Consider the following 18,169-nt stretch of genomic DNA (forward strand, 5'->3'; position numbering starts at 1 on the left):
AGAAAATATGAAAAATAAATACCTAATAATAGGTTTACTTTAATAAATAACATCTTATATAACTATGAATAGAGTATGGCAATAGTAATCTGCAAAGTTTGTGATGCAACTAGGTTTTTGGTCAGTTTTCAATAAAATATGGTCTAGAACATGTGACATAGAAATTATAATAAATGCTCTATATTTTTAAATGTATTAAGTTTTATATTTCTATGATATATGCAAGTACAATCAAAATTTAACATTGATGTGAGGAAGAAAAAAATAGTGAAACAAGAGTGGTGTGTTGTTCTTTTTGTTCAACACAACTAAAACTAATTTGAACTAATACGAGCATCACAGTTCACAGCATAAATCACAGTACAATTCAATATAAATAGAGATTTCTAAATATAATATACATTTTCTACAGACAATGTTCTTTGATTATTATTTAAGAATTTGGCATAAAAATAGAAATTTCTTGGTTAGGTATTTCTGAACAAATGGTTGACAGGCTATCATTCAAGATATTGGTTGTGAAACCAGACATTTGTTTCTTCATTGGTGTACTCGTATGAAGAGGTGACTTCACATTGTTGCAGTTTCTGGTTCCGAAATCGACAGATCTCGATTCATTAACAGAACTATCAGACTTCCAGTCATAAATAGAAGAATTAGGGAGATGTTTTGGTTCTGTCGATTCCAAAGATTTAGAGGATCTTCTCCTGTTTTGAATGAAAATCTTTTCTTTACATTTGCCTGGAGGTTTGATAATATTGAAGGCTTGCGGAATAATAAATCCATCCTGAACAACACATTTCGATGTCTGACTATTATCTCTGAAAACTGAGTTGTTTTCTTTAAAGGGACTTGAAACCCGCCTTTCTTTACTTGGACTAGAATTGAGGTTGTTTCGTGGTGCCGAATTAAAATTGTTCTGTGTGGTTTCCTTACTTTCTAGATCAAAACTTAAACTTAATCGTCTTTTAGGTGAAGATATGGCTTTATTCATGGTACAAGCATTATTGTTATTATTTTTCCTTACATTTCTTTGTACCGGTACTTGATAAGAGTTATTATCATCACTAGAACAACTACCTGGTCCATTGCTAGCATTTGTCGTATTCAAAGTTTGCGTATTTCTTGAACTCAAAGTTTCTGAATTTCTTGAACTCAAAGTTTCTGAATTTCTTGTATTCAAGGTAACAGAACATACTGTACTTAAAGTTTCTAAATTTCTTGAACTTAAAGTTTCTGAATTTCTTGAACTCATAGTTTCTGAATTTCGTGACCTCAAAGTTTCTGAATTTCTGGAACTCAACGTTTCTAAATTTCTTGTATTCAATGTTTCCAAGCACCTTGAATCAAAAGTGACTGAACAATTTGTATTCAAATTTTCAGAATTTCTTTCCTTTAGAGTTTCTGCATTCCTTGAATTACATTTCATGGATAAAATCTGGTTGAGAATTGAGACCTTGACAGGAGAAGTATTTGTTTTACTGGTACATGTAGTGGTGACTGGTTGAATTAATTCTGAAATCTTTCTAGGATTTTCTCTCCGACAGTTGTTAGTCTGGTCACAAGTTCTAGCAGTGCTTATTGAAATATTGTTATCTTGTACAGTCTTGACATTTGTGGAAGTTTGAGCAGAATTGGAATTTTCTTTCACCAGAAGTTTAGTTTTTATGTGAGAATGCATTGAATAAGATTTAGTTGATACTTTCTCCTTGTGAGTTATGGTTACATCACTGTCATTTCTATTGTAACCATTATTAGGACACAAAGGGGTATCAAGCACTCTTTGATTTTGAGAATCCCAGGTCTGATTTACAATATTTCCAACACTAGAACATTCCATTGCACGGTCATCAGATATATTCGTAATCAGATGCATTTGAGGTTTGGGGTTTGATTTTGATAAAAGTATCTGATACATTTTTTCAAATTCATCTAATTTATTTGTAGCACAATTTTCATATAGTTGTCGAATCTTCGGTACACTTGACGTTGACTGTGACCTTAATTTAATATCAGATGGTACTGAATGAACAGAATTTGAAAACGTATTTTGAGCATGGTTTTCATCTTGATTACTTTCCCTGTTAGAATTTACTCTTCTGGTTATTTGTCTTGGATGACTACTTGACAAATCAGATTTCACAGTGTTTATTGTATTGAATATTTTCAAATTCTCACTAGTCAAAGGAGGCGCAGATTGATATATGTTGCTATGGCGACATGGTATAGTTGTGTCATCCGGAGTTACTACTGTATCATACAGATTTCCTGTGTGGGTATCCCTTGTGTATTGCATTTTTCTGCTTTCAAACCTTGTTGTATTTTCTATTGGTTGAGAGGGAACTGAAGATCGAGGTTGACCTTGAACCCTGCAGTTCAGCATCTGTTGATTAGGCAACTGATTGTTTCTTTGTTCTTCAAACATAAAACTATCAATTGTTTTAGGAGTTTCAGATCTGGCGGACGGTTTCGTTTTTTGATAAATTTTTTCATTGGGATCTGACAGTCTAATTGAAGCAATGCAAGATGGAGGAGACATATCCAAATGACTGAGAGGAATGGCACTTCTGGTTTGACGTGAGGCCATGCCATCTTTAATTCCTTCTAAACTACCTTTCCTGTCCATGGAAACAACAAAAGTCTTGTTGAGATGACTGGGCGTCGATTTTTTTTGTTGTGGGCCACCATTCACAGAGTTATGCTGAAAGTTGAATTCTTTAGAGGTCATGGGTCCTCTATTATTTACAAGTTCTAGAGTCTGTTTCTGTGGACAATATTTCTTTTGCCTCGATTCACTGCTTGTAGCAATATCAGGGGATTTGGAGGTTTGACATTTTTTAAATTCATTAAAGATATCTCCAATGGCCGATGCACTTGTTAGTCTTTTATTTGTTTGGGCCTCCAGATGTCTTGACCCTGATTTTTGAGAATTGGTATCTTTAATTACGACTGACTCAGAAGGTGACAGGAACTTCTCAACAATATTTGGATCCTTAGACAAAAATATCTCTCGAAGATCGCCATTAGAAAGGGTCCGTATCCTAGGTTTGTCTTTCTTTGGTTTTCTGGCACGTAGACGTCTTCGTGGGGTTGGTATGTCCATTCCTACTTGATTGACAGATTTTGAGTTATTGTCACCTATTGGATGAATACTGTGTGTTTGTTCCATCTCATTTGGCGAATTCTGAGAAGGGTTGGCCGATGTCAAATTCATTAATGAAGAATGAGAGCTGTTGTCAGAAATAACAACATGGTTATCTTCTGAGTCACCATCACAGAGATGAATTGTTTTGTCGTTAGGCAGATTATTTGACGGAAACCGCAAATCAGTAGACCTACGCGGCACAGAACTAGCTGCAAGATTTACTGTTTTGGATGGCGAGACTAGAGGTTCTAGCATGACTACTGGTTGAACATTCAGAACCTCTTCATAACCACCAGTGAAACTTGCGTTAACGTCACAAGATGTTGAGGAAACATGGCAGGGTACAATTCGTTTTATAGGGATTGCTGGGACGAAAGCTTTGCTTGGACAAACAACTTTGACATTAGACTGTACAGGTATTTCAGGAAGAGTCGACTGTGGCGGTTGATAATTGTTGGATTTCTTTAAAGAATACCATCCTCTATTTAAATTAGTTTCTGCTCCAAAAAACTGTCTGTCTTGAGCCTCGTCAGGAATGAAAATTGGTGAATAAACTCCTCCCTCATCATCATCACTGGAACTTCCATCAGCCTCATCATCAGTTATTCGACTGCTAGAACTACTACTTGAACTTATTGTCTCGGCATCACTCGGTTCGTTTCCAGGGTCATGGACAAATGATTCCACCAAATCTAAAAAATGAAAATAGATAAATGTTCTTATTGGAGATTAGAAAATTTTTTTGTTATTATAAAAGAAAACTAGCCATCTGGTTCTTGTACTGTACCAGCCCAGGCACACCATGTATCACATTGGGTTAGTTTGATCATTCCATCAAAAATATGTATAACCAATGTGGTAATATCATCACCCACGTGACAAGGCACCACATCTTCAACTTGCGACAAATTGAATGTATCTAGAACAGCTGCTAAATCTGCCATTTTGTTCTGGTTACATTACAGTTTGTATCGAGGGAGTGGAAATTATGAAAAAGTGGAAGTTGAATTGATAAAAAAATCTGGTACTCATACCAGTGACAATACAAAACATCTGACTTACCTTTCCATATTTCTGGATCAGTCTCATTGATTGGTTCTATCTTGACTTCAGGATGCTACAGGAAGATTGAAATAAAATAAATGAAATGAGTGAACATTTTAAACCCAATCCTACAGGTACACATCAAGATGATGTTTAAATACAAGAAGACTCATTCAACAACATGGACATGTTTTGGAAGATACAGATAAAGTCAGTCTTTGTTATTGGTAATCAACAATCAAACATGCTACCTGGTTCAATCTGTTTAAAACACAGATCCTATATCGTTTCGTTTTTATAGTTCAAAATTTCGTTTTACTTGTCTTTACTACACTAGCATCTGGAAGAGTTGTTATTTAACTCGTGTTCTGAATGGTGTCACGGATAAGCCAATGATACAGTCTGTTATGGCGAGCTTTAGGCATGTTTTGCATGGAAATGAAATGAAATGGGGTTTAACGTCCTACTGTTCTGCTCCTATACTGGGCTAATGAAGACGGGCATACGCCATACAGTGTGCTATGAGGGAAATTTTGCCCAAGCAGCGACACTATCCCCTACTCTTATATCGAATTCCAACTGCCAAGGGATCTTTTACGTGCATTCTAGATGTATACACGGGAACTCGGTTTTTCGTATCATCCGAAGGACTAGACAGCTGTCCTTGTCAGGCCCTCCGTTCTGCACCACTGATAAGGGGAAACCACGTCGGAAAATCAGGATGAACTTTCTCGGCCAATGCAGGGATCGAACACCCGACCTCCAGGCTAGCGGGCCAGCGTCTTAACCACCTAGCCATCGTGGCTCCGTTTTGCATGGAACTGTGGGTAATCCACTAGTAACATCAATGTTGATTGGTTAATCAAATGTCTGACGTCATAGGGTCAAAAGTCGGTCTTTTGACCCCTGACATGACCTATCGCTATAACTTGTCAGATCTTCATGTAGTGTAGGTCATCGAAAGTATAAAAAAACGAAATGAAATATAGATCCGTATTTTAATCAGATTGCTACCTGGTTATAGTGGACAAAATGAAATTTGTTTCAGAGGAAACATAAAAATTACTAAATGCAGAAATTTCTAATTAAAAACAGTTACAACTTTTTTAATAATAGATCGATGTGTGTACAAAGTTTCATAAGATATTGTTTATGAGATATGCTCTCGAAACAAAACTGAGATGGAAGGACGCCAAGAACTGATGCACGGAGCTCATTGCGCGGGATAAGTTTTTAGAATACATTACATTACAGTCCAACCATCTACATCAAGAATCGCAAAAATAAATTGGTGAAATTGACATTGTTTAAAAATCATTGTACAAGCCTTGCTCCATAAGCTAATTCTGCTACAGTGTTTGTTAATTTGAGCTAGTTATACACAACGCAATGTTGGTATCCCCACCAAAATCAATCTTGCTATGTGCACAGTTTCGATATCCACAACAATATTTTACTATTGTACTTACTAGAACAGATGGTTGACTGTAACATGTTTCATCTCCTGAATTATAACCTCCAGCTAGTCGCTCTTCTACAACAAACACACAAAATATATAAACAAGATTTCTATGTTATACTTAATATAACATACTCACACCATTGTACTGAAAACACACTGGTATCAACCAACATGACAATAATAGATGTACATTACCTGTCGAATTAGGATCAAAACCTCATTATAATTTACAAGGAATTTTCAATTGAAAATGTGTCCACTGCAGACAATTAAAAAAGGAGAAGAAAAATGGAGTTTGATGTCCACTCTGTACTAACACATGGTACTTTAATTTTAGTAATTTCAGTTGCTGTAGATCTCTTTAACTATCACTGGTATAATGGTTCCTCTTTTATGTTCTTTAAAATGGCTCAGTGACTTAGTGAGTATGGTACGTCGTAACATTACTCATGATTAACAAACCTGGTTTCCACTAGTCAGTGGTGCAAGATGGAGGACCTAGCAAGGAATAACATTGAGATGTTGTAGGGTACGAAAAAAAGAGACAAGGTCTGCCCGTGTATACCACTGACAGCACATTTTAAAGATCCACTTTGATAATCAAAATAAGAGCTAGTCATAGCACACCTATCAGGGCAGAAATACCCTCATGGCACACTGCATGGTGTATGCCTATCTTCATCAATAACAAGGAACATGTACATGTAGGTGCAGAAAAGTAGGACTTTAAACCCAATTTCATTTCATGTTCTTTAAATGTTACAATGCCTCAATATTTTACAGACCATCTGCTGTCACTCTCACCGACCATCTATAATCAACGAGAGCTTAATTACACCATTTCCTACTGTGACCTCTTTTCACCCAATTCTGGCCAGTTCGTTTCAAAAAGGAATCAATGGATTAAGAACCCTGCTCAATATAGACATGAATTTGGATCATGTCCTCTTGTGATGGTATGTACATGTATACACAAGTTTGATTATCTTACCACCAGTGCCAAATTTCAGGACAGCAGGTATATGTACCTGCATTAGTGTTGCTATTTTATATTTGCAATCAGCATATAACTTTACCTAATCGTTTAGTTGTGGCTAATCTTGATGTTCCAAATGCTCTTTTTTTGGATCGTACAAAACCTGTGTGAAAATAAATGCAAAGATCAGTGAAATTATAAAAGGCCACGTCAATTTGATTTTTTATTCTTCTGGATCATGTATTCAAATTTTGACTCACATTCTTAAGAAAAAAAAAATAATGCTGAAAACAAAAAAAAATAATTGGCAGCTCTTCTTCTTAGCCCCTTATTTTTAAGATTTTATGGCTTTTTATTAAGATCCTGAAGCACAAGAAATCAAACTATTTTGACCCAAGCTTACTTCACCAAACTTTAAAGTACATGATTGTTGTACATGAAGATCTAGACATGCAAACACAGCATTGGGTTAATTATATCGGCTCTATCTAACTGGACTACTGTGCTAGAGAGTTTGTATGTTGTTGTGGCACTGTCTAAAGTAATGATGATACAGAGGATATTGACTGAGCAAGATTAAAGTACATTTAGAAATCAAAATATAGGACTGCCAGGACAAACAGTATAGATTAGCAAGTAATCTATTTGGGTTGGATACTGATTATGCAAGAACAAGAACTGAATAAATAAGGGAAATTTTAAACAACAAAGTATTATAATTATATATAGAACTATTTTGTATTGAAAAACATCCAACAAGTACTTGATCCGTTAACAAGGACTAAATTACTGTGTATCTTATAATAATAATCACAACAGTTCTATGGAAAACAATTACATTATACCAGTATTCTTTTTTTGTTACCTCTATCTGAACATATTCTCTGTTTGTAAATATCTATTACATCGTCTTCTTCAAATTCTTTGCTGTACTGAAATACAGGCAAAAAATAGCCTTTATCAATATTTGCTTTTAGTAGACAAAATCTTCTATGTATTATAATTAAGGCAGTGGATAAACGACCGGTTACCGGTTCTTTAATTACGAAACCGGATATCGTAAATTTCGGTTCCCAACCCTAACCCATACCCATTTTCTAATGTCCGCGTATCTCTTCGCCAATATGTCACTTTATTCTTAAATTCAAATTGTTTCATCGCCACTAAAAGTGAATTTAGAGTCGTAAAGCCTGTAGAGGCCACCATATTGGAAAATAACCACATGTTAAAATTGGCCAATCAGAGACGATTTATCGGAAGTCGGATCCGGTCGTTTATCCACTTTCTATAATTAAAGTAAAACATTGATGGAAGACTTACAATACAGTACTACCTGTTCAATCCACATTAACAAAAGTGTGAATAAAATAGCAAACTGAAAAATAATTATTTTTCAGAACTGACAATCTAAATACATTGTATTACTGTAATTCAGACTAATTACTAATTAACATAAGATATTTTTTTAGGGTTTTACTATTTGAATATACATGTACTTTAAAAAGAGAATATAATGATCTATGTGCTTGACATGCACAAGTAGCCTATAGCTTTTACTACTGCTGATGAATGTACATGCACATGTAATAGTAGCCAGTAGGCTATCATAATCACTTTATTTATTAAATTTATAAACTGACATTTGAATTCATGCCACGTCCGTAATACAAACCTTTCCCAAAGTCAAAAATAAGTCATATTTAGGCCTACCCAATTTTGACAACTAATAGTCCCAGTCTAGGCTATCCCTTTTTGTAATGTAACCTAAATGTAATCAGGGTTAGGGTTAGCCCTGTCTACATCTTGAGACTATGACGAAATCTACAGGTCCTAGCCCTTACCCTAACCCTTATCCTAATCCACATATGACGTCATTCGAGCCTATATAAATAGTCAACAAACAAAATGGCGTCAAAATCGGATAAACTTATCTCTTATAGAAGCTAAACTACGGTAAAATAAAAAGGTTTTGACAGATTCGGCTGAAATTTGGTGTGAGGTCATGGCTAGGCCCCGTGAACACCCCCTGAAAATTTCAAGTCATTACGGTCACAGGAACTGGTAGAGGTACGTTACTGAAATAGTACCATAATATTTTTATTAAGTTCGTAAAATAAAATAAATCTACTGTAGTCTAGTGATCTACGTTCAACTGAACTTCAACGTTAATCAACTATCAACGTTATCTAATTCTAGTAAGTAGGCCTAGTTCATTATTACCGCCCTCAGTTTTTTGTATATTTCACCATTATCATATATATATGAGATACATACCTTTTCAATTATTGCATCAAAATTTGTTTTACTCCGTCTAGCGCTTTCTCTTGCTTCGAGTAAAATTTTATCAATCGAATATCCCGCCATGTTTGATGACAGCTCTTTAGGGCCAACTAGATTATAACGAAATGCGACAACGTTCAGCACGCCGATAGCCCTTCATCCATTCAATATTTGTGAATGATGATCATAAAAACCTTCAAAAATAAAAATATAAAATAATAATAAAATAATAACTAAACAATAAATCGATGGTTAACAATTCAAGAAATGCAAATAACGATAAATGTTTTATAATTCTCTTGGCCCTGAGTTCACAAAGCATTCTCAGGCTTCAGTTGAGAATTTACTTAACTTTCATCTGTGATCCAGAAACACAAAACTTCGCACACAGTTTCTTATTCATGTGTTTGATACATTAAAAAAGCAAAAGTTTTATAATGGGCTATATTTTAGTTAAAATGAGGCGAACAATTTTGAGTAAATTCTTAAATTAAAGATGAGAATGCTTTTCATGATCTGACATCAGCCTTGGTCGATTTAATCCTTGGTCGAATTGATTTACAAAACATGATTATCCACTCTATATAATATGGAAACTACTTAAATATGTTATGTGAATTTAAATAAATCTCGGGTTCTGGGGCAACATTGGTAGTATACTTTCTATCTTCATATAACAATTTCAACACAACATATGTTTTGTCGCGGGACGCCATTTTAAATCTGACTTGACCAGCCTCAACCGACCTCGAAAAGTGGGTTAATCATGGTCGCGACTTTAGTCTAACCATTTCAAGTTCGGGTGGGCATGGTCGAGACCTGGTTGAACTATGGTTGAACATTTGGACGAGCCGGAGGCGGCCCAGGTAATGGATATGCATGACATAACGTTGAAAAGCAAGTGCGTCATAATCGAGAGTTATTTCCCTTTGTTGTCGATGTCTTGGACTTTTATAAATTTTTCGTAAACCGGTTTAATCAACTGTTTTTCATTCCATATTACTTCATTGTACATCACAATAGGTATGAGTGATAGATTACGTGTATGCTATCCCTTTCATATAACCTGTCATAAATCAGCTGGGGCGTAAAGCCAAGATACGCTGAAAGAGAAAGGACGTGACCTAGCTACGTTAACGTATCTTATCTAAAATTTGTAAAAGGTAGTTTAGCTCTGAACGTAGTTCTCATTACTATGGACCAAGACACTTCAGAGACAAATGACCAGATTCAAACTGGAACTCGAAAGGAGTATTGACAGGTTTCATACGTCAGGTCTCGCCAGATCACGCCTTGTCACATTAACAATTAAGTTACACCATGAATTATTGAGTATAGTATTAGTAACATCCAATACCTATTAAAGTGGAAAAACCTGTCATTTTGAACTCTTAATTAAACCGAAAGTTATACCTCAAGACCAAACTTTTTGATATTAACTGTTAGTTGACATCAGGGTCACATACAACGATCAAGGGTGATTGAAAGGTTAGGTCACCAGATAGAAGGTCAAAAGTCGAAGTAAACGAAATTGAAATTAAAAAATCGGGTCCCTAAGAATTGTGGATAATAGAGACACTATCGAACAAGGTTTCTGAAAATGAAAGATAATATCTCGGGCTAACACTACCATATGTCATTTTTCGTCTAATTTTATCCCCCGCCTTTCAAAGAAAGCACGGGACTATTAAAATGGGTTCGTCTGTGGTGTGTCTGTCTGTCTGTCTGTCCATCACACTCTTTAGGACACAATAACTTTCCTTCTAATTGAGCTAGAATATTCAAACTTGGTGTAGGTGTTTAATAGGTCACTGTCCTGGTGGAGGTCGAAGATGAGCATTTTCTGCTTAGGGTAAGCAGAGATAAGCAATTTGTTTGGTTGATGCTTTGGGGCACGATAACTTTAGTTCTAATTATGTGAGTGATTAAAATTGTGTATATTTTCATTACATCAATACCTTGACTAAGTTCGATAATGAGCATTTTCTGCTGAGGGTAAGCAGAGCGATAAGCAATTTGATTGGCCGAGACTTTGGAACACAATAACTCTCCTTATAATTGAGGTAGAATGTTCAAACTTGGTGTAGGGGTTCATTAGGTGAATGCCTTGGTGGAGTTCGATGATAAACATTGTCTGCTTATGGTAAGCGGAGATAAGAAATCTGATTGGTTGATGCTTTGTGGCACGATAACTTTGGTTATAAATTAATTAAGTGAGAGTGATGAAACTCTGAGTATAGATTCATTATATCATTACCATGACTAAGTTCAATGATAAGAATTTTCTGCTTAGGTTAAAGAGCAATAAGCAATTTGATTGGTCGAATCTTTGGAGCTTGACAACTTTTATTCTAATTGAGTGATAGTGGTGAAACTTTGTGTATAGTTTTATTACATCAATACTTCAAGACTTTGGAACATAACAACTCTGCTTTTAATTGAGGTAGAATGTTTAAACTTGATGTAGATGTTCATTAGGTGAATGTCTTGACTGAGTTCAATGATTAACATTTCGAGCTAAAGCTAAGCAATGCTAAGCAGAGCTAAACAATTTCATTGGTCGATGCTTTGGGACAAGATAACTTTGATTGTATCTGATAGTGAGTGATAAAACTTAGTGTATAGTTGAAAATCAGTTTGATTGCTTGATACTTTTGAAAAAAATAAATGTGCGATTAATTAATATGTGTCATCGATACTGTTAAAATGGAGACAACTATTCATGTTCAGAAAAATTCGGGACAGCCTCGATAATTTTTGGAAGTTTTCGGAGCCGTCACCCAATCTTTTAATATGCCATTTTGAAGGCACCAATGTATTCAACATTCCTACCAAGTTTCAACTTGATACCTCAAATACAAAAGGAGATACACCCTCTTAAATGTCGAAAAAATGCTGAAAAAAATTTTCATTAAAAACGTCATTAAGAGCCCCTATGGGATTCGTCCAAAGACTCCAAGAATGAAAACCCGACGAAGATCCATTGACAAATAACCAAGATATGAGGAATCTGAGATTATTTTTTGTACCATCCATAAAACACTTCCTGTTTGTCAAAAATGACCCAACTTATATTTAATATTTAGTTCCACGGAGGCCAGCAGTATCTACTTTGGCAGAATGTTTGCACCTTGCACAGTTTTGACAGCAACTTCTGACTAAAATCGGCAAAAAAAAAAATAATAATAATAATAAAAACGTTACGAAGTTTCGTAATGGTTTTTATTATTAATATTTTATTTTACTCAATACTGACTTTTTCAGATAAAAAAAACTTTCCTTTTTTAGTGGAAAAGAGGAATTGTGCATTAGATCAGAATTTTGGAGTGAAATGCATTCAAAATTCAAAGAATCACATCAAGTTTTAAACAGGGGAGATTGAAAAATGAGTTTATTGCTCCTTCCCGATGAATATACATCACAGATGACATTTAGACTGCAAATTATGAGTGGGTCATCGCTACATCTTGGCAGTTGGTGGGCTTTTGTTTTATTGATAAGCAACAGATATATAATATTTTTTAGTCTACTATTTCATTATTTCAGAATGTCAAAAAAGGTTTTGATAACTGGTGCATCTGGATTATTAGGAAGAGCTATTTATCAGGAGTTTAAGAAAGATTCAACTTGGGATGTTTTAGGTCTAGCCTTTTCTAGAGCTGGAGAACAACTAAAGAAAGTAGATTTAACAAATTCAGATGAACTGACAAGAGTAGTAAAAGAATTTCAAGTAATTTCGATTTTTTTTAACCCTTTAAAATAGGTACTGGTGCCAAACTAAAAAAATTACAAATAATTACAAAGACTTTTTTTTAGTATCATGTCATAATATGTTGAGCAGGATAATTTTTCTGGCTAATCTATTCTAAATTTAATAATGCATGTTATCTTCATTCTGAAAAGAATATAAATGTCTTCCTTATGAATCATCAGTCACAAAAAACAGTGGTATCATTACTTTAAATTTCAATGGAAATTTTTCTGCTGCTTTAAATAGTATTAGTAGTGACAATATGCTTCAAGTTAGTAGTGGACCATTTTGTACAGAAACATATGATAGCCATGCAAGTTGGTACATCATGGGTTAATCAACACTTTTAAAATGTTGTTTATCACGTTATTGTTAAACCTGAGGCTTCATCATTGAATGGATGAAACAACTCATACCAAGTTCATAAAAATCAAATCATATTTGAAGTCTGTATAGTGCAAACATGATTTTGTAACAGAGGGAATAACTCTGGAATTTAAAAATTACCAGCATGAATTTCAGATGATAATGGGGGTACTTGATTGAATGTTCCGGAATTGACTTCTCTCAATCCCAAAAATAGTGACAATCGAGTGAAAAGGGGTATTTTGGGCTACAACGTATGCGTCGATTGGTTAAGTAAATATCTCAACCAACCATGCAGCCCAAACATATACGTTGTGTTTAATTATGTCACGATTCAGCTCACATCATCTCCGTAGTCGGGACTGACAGGACTCTGACAGGACTGAATTCCGCATCACTCGATTGCAATTCTGTCAATTTGGGACGTTCTGGACTGTGAATCAAGCATCCCCAAATGGTATTGACCCCTAAGGAAAAGGTAACCCATGTCATCTTGCAATGATATATATCTCCATGTCTTGAACATTTTACAACCAAATGTCATGAGATATCTTTGGTGGGTTATGAATCAGTTTTCAAGTATTGATCAATCTAAGCTATAATGTAAAATCATAGAATGTTTGCATGATATTATAATAAATTAGCATATAAATAAATCAATGAATGTATTTATATATTTTAGCCTAATGTTATCATACACAGTGCTGCTGAAAGAAGACCGGATGTTGTAGAAAATCAGGCTGATGCTACCAAACAGCTTAATGTAGATGCTACTAGAAATATCTGTAATGTAGGAGGTACATTTATTAAAACCCTTTTCCATTTTATTACTGTATTTTTTGGTTTATAACTAACAGACAGTTGTGTATGTGCCCCTTCAAGGTGAAACTCTCTGGCCCTGTGAGACTGAACATATTCAGCAAGGTATCCACCAAATTTGTTTGAATCCATTGTGTGGTTCAGGAACAGATATCTAAATTAGGCCTTTTGCCAAATCTCAACTGACTGACAGTGAAATTGACCAGTTGGAGACTTTACCTGTCCGTCAATTTATCTGTAAAACACAATAAATACAGTTAAATTTATAGTTTTTATATTAAAACACAATTTATATGTAAAATTTGGTATAGCCGTATTGCTGAAATTTGTCATAATTTTTGAAAAAATTTATGTCAAAAATTGATGGACTAGCATCATTTCAAAGTGAAAACTCTGTTACAGGTAGTAGGACATTTAATATTTTTGCTCTATAAACATAAAAAACTGTATTAAATTTACATAAATACACAGTTTATCTAATACATGTTTATTAATACTATTTCAGCTAGTGTCAATGCATGGGTATTATTTATAAGTACAGATTATGTGTTTGATGGATTGAACCCACCATATGATGTTAATGCTGTACCTAATCCATTAAATAAATATGGCCTTAGTAAATACGAAGGTGAAAAAGTCACTTTAGCTTCCAGTAGTGGCAAGTATCTCCTTTATATACATTCAAACCATACTGTCAAGTGAGAAAATTGTATCTGTCATGAAATTTATGTCTCCTTATAAATGGTTTATTGCAACTAATGTGATCAGTAATGATACATGACCTGCTACAGTTTGAACGTAACTGTTATGTTATCTAGTAAATTATTTATTTTATTGATGTGAAGATATTGTGAATTACAGGGTAAACCGTTTGGTAATATTTTTGAATATGTTACAGATGTGCATTGAAATTAACATTAGCAATATATCACATTTGATACATTTAAAATGCAGCTTAATGACATGGTGAGCCAGGCACTGCCACATTAATGTATAAGGTCCTGGGTTCAAACTCGCTTTTTGTGTAAGAAAGTTCTTCAGGATTTTCCACATGCATCTGTGTATAAGACACAGGGTGAGCTCAGCAGTGATCAGAGAAAAAGTCAGTAACCATGTTTTAGGTGCTTGCTTGTTTAGATGAATGCATGTGGGCATCAATCAAGGAAAGCAATGATATATATTCTTTCAAAATGAAGCTGTACTTTTTCGTCTAACCTCACTTCCAAATTGCTACATTTATATATTAATTATATTTTGTGTATTTTCTTCCTACCAGTTACCATTTTTTTAAAACAAACTTAATGTTCAGGAAGAGAACATACAAAAAAATTAATATGTCAGTGTAGGTAGGTTTCAGAAATTATTGAAAGTGATTCTCATCTTTAAGGTGTTGGAAAAAATCTGTCCTAGATCGAGAGTTTGATCTGGCATCAATGATTGGAGTGTCATTCCTTGTTTTTCTTCTTCAGAAAATAGTGTGTTACGAGTGCCAATATTATATGGACCGGTTGAAAGATTAGATGAAAGCGCTGTCACTGTTTTATTTCCTAAAGTAAAGAACACAGATAGTAAATGTGTGATGTCAAATTATGAACGACGTTATCCTACATATTGTCCAGATATAGCAGTTGTTATAAGGAATCTGTCTGATATCAGATTAAAGGTATGGTAAATACATTTTTATACGCCCACATTTAATATGGATTTGTATTGTGTCCAACTTTTCTAGTGACATCTTTAAGACTTTGTCAGATTTTTCTTCAAATTTGCTAGAATTTTTCATTTGGCCAGTTAAAGCAGACTCATATTACAATTAAGTACCGACATGGATTCTGTTTTTTTTTAATTCGGGGGATCCCACACATATATCTCTAAGACTTGTCAGATATACTTCAAATTTGCAGGGGTTGTTGATTTGACCATAAGGAAAAATCTTTTAACTCCCCATTTGGCTTGCTTATAGTGGCATAAGGAAACAAAAAATATTCAACTATAATATAGCAAAAAGCCATACCGGTAACTACCCTAATATATTTTACTATATTAAAAATTTGTGTGTATAATTCGGTATTAAGCACTACTGTTCTAATCAGCAAAAGGTGTATACAAACAAGGCTTCCACTTCATAATTTTAACTGTGGTCATTTTTGATAATGCACAAAAACTTTGCAAATTATTACATATATTTTTCATGTTTATATCTATGGTTCAGTATCGTGATGGTACCGTATTGAGAATTCATGTGTCAAGGCCACTTTGTCAGTATAGGTGTACATAAAAATTATATATTGGACTAAGAAATAAAATCTTAGTGGAATAATTATTTATTATTGAAATATTTCTTTTTGGCTATTCAAATTTTTCTTTTGTTGGTTTAAGAAAAAAGGAAGAGCTGAAAGGGCTGTAGAAAAACCTGTACTATGTTGGTAGCGAACACACTGGACCTTGATAATTTTGAGTTGTATTAGAATAACTTCAAAGTAGAGATCAAAATAGTACAAAGTTTAATACATGGTTTATGAGATATGCTTTGGAATAAAAATTGCATACAAAAAACAAAGTCAAATTTGTTTACATGGAATTGCAAAAATTATTAAAACCAGTCATAAATACTATAACAGACTGAAGCAAAAAAGGGATCAAAGGAAGGATGGAGCCCATTTCTATAGCCCTGGCATGTTTCTTTATTTTCCAGAATAAAGATGTAAAAGGTATTTATCATTGGAGTGGAGAAGAAAATATGACCAAGTGTGATATGGCTATTGCAATGGCTGAATGTTTTGGTATATCCACTAATCATATTGAGGCAGATAACTCTGCTTCACCTGGTGCTCCCCGCCCATATGATGCTCATTTAGTCACATCACGATTAGATGATTTAGTGCTAGTACCTAGATCTCCATTTAAAGACAGTATATTAAAAGTTTTAAAAGATTATTATCCTTAAAATAGATTGTACCCAGTTGGTATTTATTGAAAAAATTATGAATTAAGTATAGCTTTAAAGATATGTAAAATATAAGATTTATAACCCCGGTGGTTTGTGGCCTATAAATGGTTGTATGGATATTTTCACGGTTTTCAAACAAACTGATTTATGGAAACACCATTTTTGTATTTACTTCTTTAAGATTCATATAAACAATGGGGTATAGGGATTTTTGTACAATATTGATGATTTTAGACATTTTTAAGGCCGCAATTCAAGACTCTAATCACAAAATATTATTTTAAAAGTCTAGAAATATAAACAAATTTTTTTTTAAAAAGTCCAAAAAGATAATACAAAATTGTATTTTAAATATTGATAAACATAACTTTTATTTAGAAAGTCCATAAATACATGCACAGTTGTTCACAATATTGTAGGTATTGCAGTACACCTGGTTGTAATGGCAATAATAATATCACAATATGATTTTGGACTGCAGTACAGAGCCCTAGACAATATAAGTAATCTTTAGTGTGCCCAGGCTTTCATAATTACAACTGCCAAATTATTTTATATTGTAGTTTTTTTAATAAGATTTGTAATAATGTTGTTGTAAAGTCAATCACCGGTCTCTTGAAATAAGCTTGAATGATTAAATCCTTTTTAAACAAGACCCTAATCCTCAGTTTGAGGATTGAGGATATTCCCAAGAGAGTGTTTTATATTTGTACTTAAGGTATATATTTGTAGTACATTCAGAATAAAGTAATATTTATATGTTGAGTTATCTTCTATTATTGTTAATCTTTACCAGATGAGAACGGAACTGAAGGCTTAATTTGAAAGTACCGAGAAGTACCACGAATGAGGAAAAGGATTTTTAACTATCAGTTGCTACCTACAAATAACGAGGGGTGACAACAGGTTTGGAGGCGGCAATTTTGTTCTACTGCATTAGGATTTCTGTGGCGCCAACAGAACAGTGGTGGCGCCAGTCGTCGGTGGTTGGAGGGGCAAAGCTGGAGCAGAGTCCAAGGTTAAGGGGGCAAAGGCACGAGTTTTGAAAAATAGACTGTCGGAAATGCTGTCTGACAGTATTCAGTCAGGCACCGATCGTCGAGACAAATAGATCTGACCAGATACCTTCCGTCGACTAATCACTAGTTTATCCAACCAGAGAACAAAATGTCTCAACGAAGTCCCCTAGTGAGCGCCAACGTAGCAATTCCTTGTGGGGGTATTGGGCACCCCCCCCCCCCCCCCCCCCAAGAAGATTTTGAAAAATAGACTGTCGGAAATGCTGTCTGACAGTAGTTAGGCACCGATTGTAGAGATAAATAGAGCTGATCAGATGCCGTCTCTCGCATGATCACTAGTCTATCCGACCAAATACT

At 34.4% G+C, this 18,169-nt stretch overlaps 2 protein-coding genes across 2 annotated transcripts; one reads left to right on the forward strand and one right to left on the reverse strand.

Moving 5' to 3' along the window:
* LOC126830805 (putative uncharacterized protein DDB_G0282133) lies at positions 1-9,035 on the reverse strand. Its single transcript, XM_050561209.2, has 6 exons — positions 8,902-9,035; positions 7,493-7,559; positions 6,728-6,790; positions 5,659-5,723; positions 4,208-4,262; positions 1-3,837 (listed from the first exon to the last, which is right to left on the reverse strand). The coding sequence occupies exons 1-6, from the start codon at positions 8,989-8,991 to the stop codon at positions 434-436; spliced, it is 3,744 nt and encodes a 1,247-aa protein (XP_050417166.1). The 5' UTR covers positions 8,992-9,035; the 3' UTR covers positions 1-433.
* Positions 9,036-9,816: 781 nt separating this feature from the next.
* Positions 9,817-17,558, forward strand: LOC126830812 (methionine adenosyltransferase 2 subunit beta). The gene is made up of 6 exons (XM_050561223.1): positions 9,817-9,930; positions 12,454-12,637; positions 13,707-13,821; positions 14,349-14,501; positions 15,313-15,506; positions 16,539-17,558. Exons 2-6 carry the CDS (start codon positions 12,455-12,457, stop codon positions 16,788-16,790), a joined length of 897 nt encoding a protein of 298 aa, XP_050417180.1. The 5' UTR covers positions 9,817-9,930; position 12,454; the 3' UTR covers positions 16,791-17,558.
* Positions 17,559-18,169: the final 611 nt, after the last annotated feature.

The sequence above is a fragment of the Patella vulgata genome, chromosome 8, assembly GCF_932274485.2.
Source record: "Patella vulgata chromosome 8, xgPatVulg1.2, whole genome shotgun sequence".
Taxonomy (NCBI): domain Eukaryota; kingdom Metazoa; phylum Mollusca; class Gastropoda; family Patellidae; genus Patella; species Patella vulgata.